General features: G+C 47.6%; 1 protein-coding gene across 1 annotated transcript; it reads right to left on the reverse strand.

Annotated features, from left to right (window-relative positions):
- Positions 1-7,558: 7,558 nt before the first annotated feature.
- Positions 7,559-8,578, reverse strand: LOC129092248 (trace amine-associated receptor 13c-like). Its single transcript, XM_054600117.1, has one exon. The coding sequence runs from the start codon at positions 8,576-8,578 to the stop codon at positions 7,559-7,561; it is 1,020 nt and encodes a 339-aa protein (XP_054456092.1).
- Between the last annotated feature and the right edge of the window lie 6,146 nt (positions 8,579-14,724).

The raw sequence follows: 14,724 nt of genomic DNA on the forward strand, positions 1-14,724 counted from the left end.
GAAACCATAAGAGGCTTTGAATATTTGTCAAACACTCAGAAAAGCCACAGACTGACGTTGCTAAAACATGACATGGCTCTTGACTATATTTTGGCCAGACAAGGGGGCCTTTGTATGACTTTGAACTTAACAGGGTCGGCTTGCTATACGTTGATTCCTGATAGTTCTGATAATATGACTAGTGTCATAGTGTCATGACCATGGCCATGTCTCTGTTTATTCCTTGTGTTTTCCCTTGCCCTTGTGTCTCCTGTGCTCCCTTGTTTGGTTATCTGTGTGTGTCTGTGAGGTGGGTGTGTCACCCCTCCCACTCTCTCACCACACTCTTCCCTCACTCACCTCATCAGCACAAGCATACTCACCTGCTCCAAGCCACACAAACCTGCCTTCAATCCACTCATCAACTCTGCAGTATTTAAACACCAGTCTCACACACACTCACGGCCAGATCGTACTCCGCATTATGCCAGACCTTCCAGCGTTATCCCCCGGACTGATTTCCCGTTGCCGACCTTGCCTGCCTGTCTGGACTTACCTGCCTTGCCTGTGCCCCGGTCAACGACTCAGCCTTCTGTCCCCGACCCCGAGTTTAACCTCCGCTTCCTCTGATTTCTGTCTGCCTGATCCCCTGCCTGTTTCCCTCTGTGAGTCTTATCCTGCCTGTCTGTATGCTGAGTTCTCTGCTTTAAATAAAGCGCCAGAACTGTATCCGTCTCCTGGTCGTCCTGCATTTTGGGTCCACACCACATTCCGTAACAGAACGATCTGGCCAAGACATGGACCCAGCGGTCGACACCTCATCACAGTTCGGGTTCAAAGCGGCGTCCCGGCCGACTAAGACCCAGGTTGTCACCAACACTGCTGACGTTCGCCACACCCTGACGAGCAGCAACTTTGACTGGACTGCCTTGGCTAACGAGGTTCAGCAGCTCACGGCAGCCATTTCACAGACCTCCGCTCAGCCTATCCCTAAGCTCTCGCCGGCTTTCCAGACTGCGCCAAACGGCCTTCCGGCCGACTCCTGACCCGTCGGCGCTCCTGCCGACTCCTGACCAGTCGGCGTCCCTGCCGACTCCGGACCCATCGGCGCCCTGCCGACTCCTGACCCGTCGGCGTTCGGCCGACTCCTGTTCCGTCGGCGTCCCGGCCGACTAAGACCCAGGTTGTCACCAACACTGCTGACATTCGCCACACCCTGACGAGCAGCAACTTTGACTGGACTGCCTTGGCTAACAGGGTTCAGCAGCTCACGGCAGCCATTTCACAGACCTTTGCTCAGCCTGTCCCTAAGCTCTCGCCGGCTTTCCAGACTGCGCCTGTCCCACCGGCCTTCCGGCCGACTCCTGTTCCGTCGGCGTCCCGGCCGACTCATGACCCGTCGGCGCTCCGGCCGACTCCTGTTCCGTCGGCGTTCCGGCCGACTCCTGTTCCGTCGGCATCCCGGCCGACTCCTGACCCGTCGGCGCCTCGGCCGACTCCTGTCCAGTCGGCGTTCCGGCCGACTCCTGACCGTCGGCGCCCCTGCCGTTTCCTGTTCCACGTTGGCGCCCCTGCCGACTCTTGCACCTCCTGACCCGTCGCCGTTCCGGCCGACTCTTGCACCTCCTGACCCGTCGCCGCTCTGTCCGACTCCTGCACCGCCTGTCCGTCGGTGCTCCGGCCGACTCCAGTCCCGGCTGGGCCGCAGCCTTCCCCTGCTTCCGCTGGGTCGCAGCGTCCCCCTGCTCCTGTTCCCGCCTTGCCGCCAGAGCCCCAGGTCCGAGAGACCTTGCCACCAGAGCCCCGGTCTCCAGAGCCCCAGTCTCCAGAGCCTCTGTTAAGTTAGACCTCCAGAAGGATACGCCCGCCTCGAGAGACCCTCGCCCGACCTCCAGAGAGGATCCGCCCGCCTCGAGAGACCCTCGCCCGACCTCCAGAGAGGAACCGCCCGCCTCGAGAGACCCTCGCCCGACCTCCAGAGAGGATCGGCCCGCCACGAGAGATCCTTGCCCGACCTCCAGGGAGGATCCGCCCAATGAGAGAGACCCTTACCTCCAGAGAGGATCCGCCCGCTGCGAGAGACCCTTGCCCGACTTCCTCCAGAGGGGATCTGCCCGCCTCGAGAGACCCTCGCCGTGGCCGACCCCCAGAGAGGATCGGTCTGGTCATCGTCCAGTTCGCCCCCAGAGGGGTTCTGCCCGTCCGCCTTGCCTCAGCCTTCGAGGACTCTGACTCTGCAGCCTCGGAGGAGTTCTAGCCCTCCTCCGGGCCCCCACCGCCCACCCGATATATGTTCCTTTGGACTTTTTTGGGACTTCAGGAGCCGTCCCCTTGAGGGGGGTACTGTCATGACCATGGCCATGTCTCTGTTTATTCCTTGTGTTTTCCCTTGCCCTTGTGTCTCCTGTGCTCCCTTGTTTGGTTATCTGTGTGTGTCTGTGAGGTGGGTGTGTCACCCTCCCACTCTCTCACCACACTCATTTCCCTCACTCACCTCATCAGCACAAGCATACTCACCTGCTCCAAGCCACACAAACCTGCCTTCAATCCACTCATCAACTCTGCAGTATTTAAACACCAGTCTCACACACACTCACGGCCAGATCGTACTTCGCATTATGCCAGACCTTCCAGATTATCCCCTGGACTGATTTCCTGGTTGCCGACCCTGCCTGCCTGTCTGGACTTACCTGCCTTGCCTGTGCCCCGGTCAACGACTCAGCCTTCTGTCCCCGACCCCCGAGTTTAACCTCCGCTTCCTCTGATTTCTGTCTGCCTGATCCCCTGCCTGTTTCCCTCTGTGAGTCTTATCCTGCCTGTCTGTATGCTGAGTTCTCTGCTTTAAATAAAGCGCCAGAACTGTATCCGTCTCCTGGTAGTCCTGCATTTTGGGTCCACACCACATTCCGTAACACATAGAGGCATTGAAGCTCATAAGAGATGCGTTTGGCCCGTCAGAAGACTCGGGATGGTCTGCAAATGCTTGGTTGCAGGATAAATTGGGGCCACTAGGAGCAGTGTTAGTTCAGGTTTTGGTAGCGCTCGTTCTGTCGTTGTGTGTGATGTTTTGTTTTTGTACGCTGTTGTTGACCTTTGCAAAGGCTATGATAATTAGATGGGTTGGAGTTGTGCTGCCCGGCGATCAAACTCTGATGCCATTATTACACGAAGCTGACACGGACGTGGATGAGGATGACGCGATACAGATCGAATTGGTGGAGGAATATCCATTTTGAATATCTAATATGATTATAATCCTATTCTTTACCTCTGTTATCGCTTGCGTAGTTTGTAGTGTTGATTTTGTTTTGCTCTTTCGAGACTTTGTTTAGTCTCGAAGGGGGGGTATGGAAACAAATGAACAATATGATTAATGGACAATGTGATTTGTAATTTCACATTTTTACTTATAGAAGTGTTCTTATTCTGTGTTTGATGTTTTAATTTGCATCTATTCTGTATGCAAAAGATACTGGTTTTCTTTTCTTCCATTCTAGAACATTTTGGGGGAAGACCACTGTGAGGGTGGTGGATTGTCAGGGACTCCGATGGGCTGAATGGATTCAGACACTTCAAACATGAAAATACGAATGGTCTGAAGGACTCTGAACGTGGACTGGCGATACAACATCCAGATTCAAGACGCCATCGACACTACACCTGAGTCAAGGCTGCTGAGAAACTGCAGCGTTATACAGTCTTATGTCTTCTCTTAGATGTTACATTAGTATTATTAAAAATGAATTTTCTTCTTTGTGTATTAAATGCTTGGGAAATGACTTGGATGTTTTCTTTTTCTCGATGTTTAGGGACAGTGGGGTAGGCAGGATGGGTCGACCAGCCTGACTTTGGACATTGTTTTGTTTTGATTTACTGAGAGTTCCATATGTATTTGCTTAAGTCATTTCCTTACACAAATTGCTAAAATTCCTCATTTCAGTGTTATGGAGTACTGCGTATGGTCGCCTTGGCAGAGGGACCGTGAGGGAATTTTCCTGTCTACATTGTTTAATGGATATTTCAAGAAAGATTAGCTGCCTGACAGGTTTTTCACTCTCACTTTTATACTCCGTACAGTTGCTTTAATGTTAAAAAGGACGGGTTGTTAAGTTTGTCATGATTATACACCTGTATGTCTCTTCTTTTATTTTTTCGAGACTTTGTGTAAGTCTCGAAGGGGGGAATATGTGGTATATTTTCAGGTCTTGCACGATACAGCGAAGGACCTAAGTGTTTTTGTCTTACATAGGGTGCAGGAAGCAGATGGACAGGATACCAGGGGCCAAATGTGATTAAGTGTGTATAATGACGGGGCCACATACTTTATCTTGACTTTCCCCCCCCAAATGTGATTAACATGTATCCTATATAATGAGGTGTAAGAGCTCGAAGGTCAGGGAACTCACAGATTCGACTCGAGACCTCCGGGCGCTCTAGACGTCCGTCATGACATGTGTTGCTTGTTTGTAATAAACTTTATTATACCAGCAAGAACAGTGTCCGCGGAGCATCCTTTCTCATCACTTCAACAGCACTGTCGCATGAAAGATACGACACTTTGCAATGAAGTAGTCTATGAATATGAGATATGCGTTTACAGATAATTACAATCCCTCCTTGTCATTGTGTATGTTGGTTTTATGGTTTTTTGCCGGTTACTCCTTAAGTCTATAGGCATATCTATGAGCTACACTCGTCATGATTCTTCTTTACACGTAGCCAATACAGAGAAGCTAATACAGGAGTAACATAATCTCTTTTCCTAGTGTTTGTCAGTAAATGTTCAGCAGCATTTTGGATCAACTGGAGAGTCTCCTTAAGTGACTCATTAGAGCAGCCTTTAAAAAGGGAATTGCAGTAATCTAGTCTAGAAGTAACAAATGCATTGTTTCTGCATAATTTTGAGAGAGGATGTGCCTGATTTTTGCAATGTTAGGTTAGTGAAAAAAAGGCAGTCTTGAAGTTTGTTTTAAGATAAGATAAGATAATCCTTTATTAGTCCCGCAACGTGGGAATGTACAGATTTATGTGGGAGTTAAAGAACATATCTGATCAAAGATAACCCAGATATTCTTTACATTGGTGCTAGAGGCCAGTGCAATGCCATCTAGAATAGTTGTGTCCTTGCAAGTAATTTGCAAGTGTTTTTAAAGGGTTTGAAAAGCAACCCATTTTAGTCAAAGACTAACCAAACCAAATATCAGAAAGTATCCCATTTGTCCTACTGCCATTTAGGAAACGTTCAGCCATTGTACATTTCCACACTGCGGGACTAATAAGGGATACCTTTCTTATCTTAAGTGAGGACAAGGGGCTTGCTTGACAAACCCACAAAATTGTATTCCAAATGGCAGATTTTGTTCATTTCCTCACATATTAAATCTTGCCATTCGAGTTACATTTGTATCGGGTGGTTGGGTATACCAAATGTCCTCACCCAAATGTCAGAAAGTTTCTCAAAAGTACTCCAAATTTGGAGCATTTCAAACTCACAAAAATATCTGAAACATCCTGAACGTTGCACCAAACAAACTTTCTGGACCCCAGGACTGGTTCCTGCTAATTATGGGAACACTCTAAAGACCCTCTGGTGAACTATCTTCTTTCAGGAACATCTTATTTAATTGTAACCATGCAAGCTTTAAAGTACAGCCTCAATTGTGGAACATATTTCATTTCATGATAAGTCATTTACAATTATTTTTATAGGGCCTAGCAACAATTCACTTCAGTTCAAAATGACCATCTGGTCTCTCTTAATCAAAATCTGATATTTGGCATACCTTTGCATGGGCGGTAAGGTATGACAAATGTCCTGACCAAAATGGCAGAAAGTTCTTCAGCATTGCGGTGTGCATCATTTCTCAGAAAATAGCTGAAACATCCTGAAATTTGTACCTAACATCCCAACCTAGGTTTCAGTTGGTTGCAATCTACAACCTCACTAATAGATGCCGCCAAATCCTACACACTGTAACTTTAAGATGGAGTGCTTCACCATATGCGTACTATTGCCATTTATTTATCCTATCAAGATTGTCCATTTAAATGTATGGCAGGTGGCACCCTCCCGGTGCAGGCATGCTAAGTGCTAGAGGATGCGAACCATGATGGAAGTGCTACATTGTGGTGGGACCATCCTCTGAGAAGTTTCAGGAAACCAGAGATTAAAAAATCTGCCATTTTGCAACCCCCTTAAATGGGGTCAATGTTGGCCAAATGCCCTGTCAGAAGTAGATTCCTGTTCGTCCACCCATATGGCAGAAACCAGTGGATAAGTAGGGGACCCCGGCCAACCCAGGTAGTACAAAACTGAACTGGGTAGAGCCATACCCTGCAGTGGTCAAAAACAAGCAGTAGATACCCCCCACACCACATTACCGGGGTCATCAAGGAACAAGGGGACACACAGGTGTATCAAGCCCAGAGGAGACACACACACACACACACACATTTTTTTTTCTTTATTCAAGAGCATAGTCTTTCAATTTGAGAGCATGACTCATTTATGTCACAACAGGGGAAACTATGGCTCAGTGGTAGAGCGAGGCGTCCTTCAATCAGAGGATTAGCGGATCGATACTGGGCTCCTCTAGGCCATAGACTGTCCTTGGGCAAGACACTTAACACTTAACCCCTGATTGCTCCCGCAGGCTGTTCCTGTAGTGTATGAATGGGTATGAATGGCTGTATGATGACAAGTAGTGTTAAAGCGCTTTGATTATTTGGAAGACTAGAAAAGCCCTATACAATTGCAGTCTTTTTACTATGTACATCCAGATTTTGAAATTCTTTCCTTCAAAACCCTGTCAGCACTCTCAAATAGGGACGTGCTTGAACTTGGAACTGCTTTACTTCTGCTCAAACTCTATGCTTGCACTCAGATATATTGTTGCTTACACTTATTCCTGCGTTCCAGCTTCAGCCCTTCTTTTCATACTTATGCTGCTTCTGTGATCTTGTGAAATGTTCAACTTGTATGGACACTTTAGGATGGCAGCTTAAAAATAAACACAGGAAACTTCTCCTTGATAACATTGTTTTATTTTAATAGCCTGCCAATTCATGATTTATTTCAGTTTCAATGACAATTCATTGAAATTAATTAATTAATTATTCCTAGTAATTCCACTAATAATTGCATATAATTTCATGAAAAAAATGCAATCCTTTAGGTAATAAATGTACCTATTTCAGTCAACATCAAAAATATATCTATAAAATAATAATTTCCATATTATATGGTGGTAAATCATGATTAGTAAATAACTTTCACTAAATTGTAATGGTGTCAATTTTTATAATAATAATCACAATAACGATCGAATTAAATGCTAAAAGACATTCAATTGTGGTTAATCCTTTTAAAGTTCATCTGCACCCAAATCACAAAACTGCCCAAAAACCTGCCACAGGTAAAAAAAAACACAGTGCTGGAGAAAATGCAACACTTTCATTGGCTTTGCTACTGCTATAGAATTAATTACCGTTGAACATTCACAAACATTTATCTTCAAGTTTAAGCTAAAAAAGAAAAAGGATATCCATACAAATATTCAACAGTACTATCATATATGCATCAGAATATATGCACTTTTATGGTTGAAGATTGAGGGTTGAATATTTTCAGATTGACAATGAGATAAAAACATTTCTTAAACCAGGGGTAAAATAAGGCATAAATAATTGGGTTTAATGTTGAATTGAAATAACCCAACCAAACAAATGCTTCAAAGACGGATGCAGGTGTACTGAAGCCAGTGTAGGCATCAATTATAGAATTTATAAAAAAGGGCATCCAACAAAAGATGAATGCACCAAGAACAATACCCAGAGTCTTTGCAGCCTTATGCTCAGACTGTTTAATTAACCCACCTCTTCCTCTGTTATTTGAACCTTTGCTCATATCTCCAATCTTTCTTACATGATCTTTAGCCACAATAAATATCTTAGTGTAGAGACAAACCATCACAGTGCAAGGAAAGAAAAAAGCAGTAACACCGTCCAGGATTCCCCAAATGTGGTTAAAGACAAGGTTACAACTGCCAAGGCAGTTTATTGATGACATATAATCTTCTATCCCTGCTACATTGGCCTTTGAGTAAAGCAGTCCATAAGAGTAGACAGCAGCCAGTGACCAACTGGCACATACCATAATCCAGGCCACTGACATTGTGATATTCCTAGAATAATGCAGAGGATTGCATATAGCTTGTTGTCTGTCTACAGCAATGCAAATTAGCTGGAAAATAGAGACACTGGTGAGAAACATATCAAAACTGGAGTGCAGCAGACAAAAGTCATCCCCATAGAACCAGCAGCCATGAATGGTCCGGATGGCGCTGAAGGGCATCACAATAACACCAACAAGAAGGTCCGCAAGGGCAAGAGATAAAATAAGCACATTGGTAGGATTATGCAACTGCTTGAAATGACCTATTGACACAATGACAACAGAGTTCCCTAAAATGGTAATGAGAATGCCTAAAGAAAACAATAAATAGAGTGCAACTTCGGTCCCCATACTGAACTGTGCTGTAACACAGGAGGCATTTGAGCCTGGAAAACAGTATTGCTCTTGAGAAAGGCCACGAGACATCATTAACCCAAAGATCTATGCCAAAACCTCAACAGAGTTACACAGCATTGTGCTAGGGCGGGACACTGGTGATCTCTATCTTATAAGAAAAGAGAGCATAGGCGCCACCTACAACTATGACTTACCGAATGACCGTCCAATCAGCGGGCCTTTTATTATCCTAAGCTTAAAAGCCCAAAATTCTGTATTTTGGCAAAACTGGGTTGAGGATGAAAATTATTCTCATTAACTTTATTTAATGATTTAATATGGCACTATTGTATTAATAGTAAATTAAGTATAAAAATATTTCAAAAATTTTATATATCGTTTGTATATATATGTAAATAGGTTTTTACTTGGTGTGTACATAATATGCTATGCATGTATGTGTACTTTGGATATCATCATCCACCTAGCTCAGTAACAGCAGAATCTTGCCATGTCTCAACCAAAGCATGAAATAATCCAGAACTTAACAAAATCCTCATTCATAAGACAAGATAAACAGAAGACCTAGCGTGATCAGTTCCTATGTTGTTGTAACTTGAAAATATATTGTTAAAATGTGAAAAACATCTTGTACTGACAATAATATTTTCAAATTATAACATGATCCTGATTTAGAATGTGATTTATTTTTATTTTTTTAACCCAGTGGAGATACACACTATGACCAAAAAATGTGGGTGTTTTAACCGTTATAAATGTTACTACAGCCAAGGGACTGGGTTTTTTTTTTTGTCACGTTGATTCTTCCTGGACCATGTGGTGCCTATGAAATATGATGGGCTGCATCCTAACAGTAAGGGAACAGAAATACTGTTTTGTAATTTTATGAATTTAATTGCTTTTAGCCAGCAAGTAGTACTCCTCCGAGGCCGCAGAGTCCGGATCTTCAGTCGGGTGGGTGGAGGGGGTCTGGAGGAAGGGTTCCTCGGCCCCGGACGACGAAGCCTCACTGTCTGACTCGGGGCCTCCTGGATGTTTCTGGCCGGGGTCTTTGTCCTGGAGGGCTGGTCCGGGTGCTGTCGATGGAAGTCTGCGATGAATCGATGGTCATAAATGTGACGAGCAGGGACCCATGACCTCTCCTCAGGACCGTATCCTTCCCAGTCCACCAGGTATTGAATGCCCCGACCCCAGTGGCGAGAGCGAAGCAGGCGATGGATGGTGTAGACAGGTCCTCCTTCGATGAGACGAGGAGGCGGAGGAGGAGGAGCAGCTGGCATTAAGGGGCTCTCCCGGACTGGTTTCACCTTGGAGACATGGAACTTGGGATGGATGCGCATGGACCTGGGAAGCTTGAGTCTTATTGCCGCCGGGTTGAGGACCCTTTCGACCTCGAATGGACCGATGAATTTAGGACCCAGCTTCTTTGATTCTACCCGAAGGGGTAGGTCCCGGGTCGACAGCCACACCTTATCCCCTACTTGATAGACGGGGGCTGGAGTGCGGTGTCGGTTGGCTGTTCTGGCTCTCGTCCAGGTCTGTTGGCAACGGCGGATGAAGGTCTGGACCGAAGGGCAGGAAACCTCCTTCTCCAGTGTGGGGAACAACGGAGGTTGGAAGCCGTACGCGCACTGGAAGGGGGACAGGCCGGTGGCGGAACTGGTCAGGGTGTTATGCACGTACTCCACCCACAACAGCTGTCGGGACCAGGAAGTAGGATTCCGGGAAACCAAGCATCGTAGTGCGGTCTCCATTTCCTGGTTCTTCCGCTCAGTCTGGACTGTGGGTGGAACCCAGAGGACAGGCTTACGGTGGCTCCCAGCAACGTACAGAACTCCCTCCAGAATATTGAGGTGAACTGGGGACCCCGGTCAGAGACGACGTCGACCGGGATCCCATGTAGGCGGAAGACATGGAGGGAGATGAGTTCAGCGGTGTCTTTAGCAGAGGGGAGTTTCGGGCAGAGGGATGCAGTGGGCCACTTCACTGAACCGATCGACCACCGTCAGGATGGTGGTGTTGCCTTCAGATGTGAAATCCAGGGAGATGTGTGACCATGGCCTGTGGGGTACAGGAAGAGGATGCAGGAGGCCCGCCGGGGCTTGGTGCGAAGACTAGTGCTGGTTGCAGGTCGGGCAGGCGTTAACAAACTCCTTGGTGTCTTCGGGGAGTGAGGACCACCAGAAGCGTTGTCGCAGGACGTCTTCGGTTCGCTGGATGCCCGGATGGCAGGTGAGTTTGGAGGAGTGAGCCCACTGGAGAACGTCAGACCGAAGATCTTGAGGGACAAACAGGCAATTCTGAGGGCAGGCGCTGGGGCCGGGTTGGCCTTCGGTTGCGGCCCTCACTGACCTCTCAATCTCCCAAGTCAGGACCGCGACTTGGCGGGAGTCTGGAAGAATGGTGCAGGGCCCTGAGGTAGGTTCCTCCTCCTGGAACTGACGGGAGAGAGCGTCAGGCTTGATGTTGCGGGACCCGGGGCGATATGAGAGGGTGAAGTTGAACCTTGTGAAGAACAGCGACCACCGGGCCTGTCGTGAATTCAGTCTCTTGGCCGTTCCTCTCCGCGGGGGACAACCAACGAGAGAAGAAGGCGCAGGGATGCAACTTCTGGTCGGTGGCGGAGTGCTGAGACAGAACACCTCCAACTCCCACGTCGGAAGCATCCACCTCCACTACGAACTGCCGGTCGGGGACTTGGAGAATGGGTGCTGAGGTGAATCTGGTCTTGAGGTTTTGGAAGGCCTTTTCGGCTGCAGGGGTCCAAAGGAAGGGAACCTTGGAGGACGTTAGGGCAGTGAGCGGAGAAGCTACCGAGCTGTAGCCTCTGATGAAACGTCTATAGAAGTTGGCGAACCCCAGGAATCGTTGGAGCTGCTTGCGGGAGTCCGGAGCAGACCAGGAAGTGACGGCGGAGACTTTTGCGGGATCCATCCGGATGTTGCCGTTAGAGACGATGTATCCCAGGAATGCGACGGTGGATACATGGAACTCACATTTATCTGCTTTCACATAAAGGGAATTCTCCAAGAGGCGTTGTAGAACGGACTGGATGTGATGTATGTGTTCCTCTTCAGTCTTGGAGAAGAGGAGAATGTCGTCGAGGTAGACATGACGGTCCAACATGTCTCGGAGCACGTCGTTAACTAGGGTCTGGAAGACAGCCGGAGCGTTGGTTAATCCGAAGGGCATTACCAGGTACTCGTAGTGGCCCTTTGGTGTGTTGAACGTGGTCTTCCATTCATCTCCTTCCCTGATCCGGACCAGGTGATATGCGTTGCGGAGGTCGAGTTTTGAAAATATGGTCGCACCTTGAAGCAGTTCAAAGGCCGTCGTGATGAGGGGTAACGGTTCTTAATGGTAATGTCATTCAAACCCCTGTAATCAATGCATGGTCTAAGGGTCTTGTCCTTCTTTCCCACAAAGAAGAATCCCGCTCCGGCAGGAGATGACGAGGGACGGATGAGACCAGCAGCCAGGGAGTCGTCGATATATTTATCCATGGCCTCTCTTTCCGGGGCAGACAGGGAAAATAAACGTCCTTTAGGAGGGAATGTGCCCGGATGTAGGTCAATGGTGCAGTCATAGGGACGGTGAGGAGGCAGCGCCTCCTTGAAATCGTGGTAATCCACCGGGACCCCTGTGAGTTCAGGCGTAGAGATGATGACTGCAGAACTTTGAGGTGCAGACTCCAGCCTCGGAAAGCCCCCATAGCCCAGTCGATATGGGGGTTGTGGCGTCGTAACCATGGATACCCCAGGATGAGGGGAATACGGGGTGATTGCAGGATGTGGAAGGTGATGGTTTCGTGGTGATTGCCGGACAGAAGCATATGGACTGGGACGGTTTGATGGGTGACAGTCCCCAGGAGATGACCATCGAGGGTGCTGGCTGGAACAGAACGAAGAAGAGGAACCTGGTCGATTCCCAGCTGCAGAGCGAGTCCCTCGTCCATGATGGATGCATCTGCTCCAGAGTCCAGGAAGGTGGAGATAGTCTCAGGCCCCCCGGGTAGGAGCAACTTGGCATGAAAAAGGGGCCTCTGGCAGAAGGAGGGTCGTGACACGGCTCGGCTCACCAGTACCTGGTGAGCCCTGGCTTTTACCGGACAGTTGGGAACAACATGGCCGGCCTGACCACAGTACATACATAGGTTGTCCCTGCGGCGCCGGTCACGTTCCTCAGTCGAGAGTCTGGTGCGACCTACCTGCATAGGCTCGGTCTCCCGATGAGGTGGCATGGTCGATGGTTGGTTCGGAGAGGTAGCGTGTGTGGAGCAGGAAAATGAGCCGTGGCTGAAACGTCCCTGGCGCTTCACCAGCCGCCTGGCCTGGATGCAACGGTCCAGTCGAGTGGTCACCTCGATCAGTCCGTCCAAAGAGGTGGGCAGCTCGAAGGAGATGAGTTCATCCTTGATGTAGTCTGCCAAGCCAAGCATGTACGCATCGCATTGAGCGGCCATATTCCATGAGCTTAGCCGCGCCTTGGTCCGAAAGTCAATGGAGTAATCAGTGACGGTTTGATTACCTGGTCTGATTAGGAGAGACGGCATCCATCCTACTTTGGATGGAGCGGATCTCATCTCTAGAAATCTGACCCAGTTCATTAGTGGACCTAATCCATGACCCAGAGTTCAGACCAGGAAGCAGAAGCAGAGTCGCAGTCTTTCACACCTCTCTGCGCTTCCTTTGGAGCAGTTACCCACCCACTTACCCACCCAAAACCCTATAGAGACTGTGTCTGCCACACGGCCACTTCAATTATTTAAAGTCAACAGAAGAGGAGTTATACAAAATAACTTAATAAAAGTTAAGGCAACCGATGCAACAGTGCATCAAAACAGGACAGTTAAATGTGGACTCTTAAATATTAGATCTCTGTCATCTAAGGGTGTACTTGTAAATGATTTAATATCAGATAATCATATTGATTTATTTTGTCTTACTGAAACCTGGCTGTGTCATGAAGAGTACGTTAGCCTTAATGAATGAACTCCTCCAAGTTATATTAATACTCATATTCCTCGAGGCACAGGCCGAGGAAGTGGAGTAGCAGCTATCTTTGACTCAAGCCTATTAATAAACCCTAAACCTAAATTAAATTACAACTCATTTGAAAGCCTTGTTCTTAGTCTTTCAAACCCGAGCGGGAAAGCATTAAAGTCAATTTTATTTGTTATAGTGTATCGTGCACCAGGTGCGTATTCTGAATTCCTATCTGAATTCTCAGAGTTTTTATCTAGTTTAGTCCTTAAGACAGATAAAGTTATTATTGTAGGGGATTTTAATATTCATGTGGATGTGTATAATGATAGCCTTAGTACTGCGTTTGGTTCATTACTAGATTCTATTGGCTTCTGTCAGTGTGTACATAAACCGACTCACTCTTTTAACCATACCCTCGACCTTGTTCTGGTTTATGGTATTGAAGTAGAAAATGTAATTGTCTCTCAACAGAAATCTCTTTTATCGGACCATTTTCTAATAACCTTTGAATTTGTTCTACCAGAGTGTACGTGTGGCAGTGGGCGTGGTCTGCGCTCAGCTGCAGGGGAGAGAGGTGTGGGAGTGGTTCATGGGAACAGTGCCGGGGTGAGTTCAATCAGCACAGCTGTAATGTGGTGCTAATTATGCTAAAGCTACTTAAGGAGTAGCAGACGGGAGTTCGGGAGAGGAACAGTGACACACGCGGAACGAGGACTGAGACGAGAGCGTGAAGCCATCAGAGTGGTGGCGTTCCGGGAACGCGGGACCGAGTGCGCCCGAGAAGCCGGGCAGCGGAGCGGAGCGCACGACGGTCCGCATTGTGTGTTGTATTTTGAGTGAAATAAATATACCTTTGTTAAACCTACCCACTGAAGCCGTATCTGTGTTGGGGAGAACCTACGGTAGTCGAGAGTCGGCTACAGTACGCCATTAGGCAAAAGTTTCTACACTAGATGTCTATCTGATAATGCTGTAGCTAAATTTAAAGAAGCGATTTCTTCAGGGTTTTATTCAGTACCATTGCTCAATATAACAGAGGACTCCTACGCTAACTTTAGTCCGTCTCAGATTGACCATCTTATTGATAGTGCTGCATGCTCACTGCGAATGACACTAGACTCTATAGCTCCTCTAAAAAAGAAGCTAATAAAAGAAAGGAGGTTTGCTCCATGGTATAATCCTCAAACCCGCGATTCAAAGCAAATATCGCGCGGTTAGTTTGGCGAGACA

This window comes from Anoplopoma fimbria, chromosome 1 (genome assembly GCF_027596085.1).
Source record: "Anoplopoma fimbria isolate UVic2021 breed Golden Eagle Sablefish chromosome 1, Afim_UVic_2022, whole genome shotgun sequence".
Lineage (NCBI taxonomy): Eukaryota > Metazoa > Chordata > Actinopteri > Perciformes > Anoplopomatidae > Anoplopoma > Anoplopoma fimbria.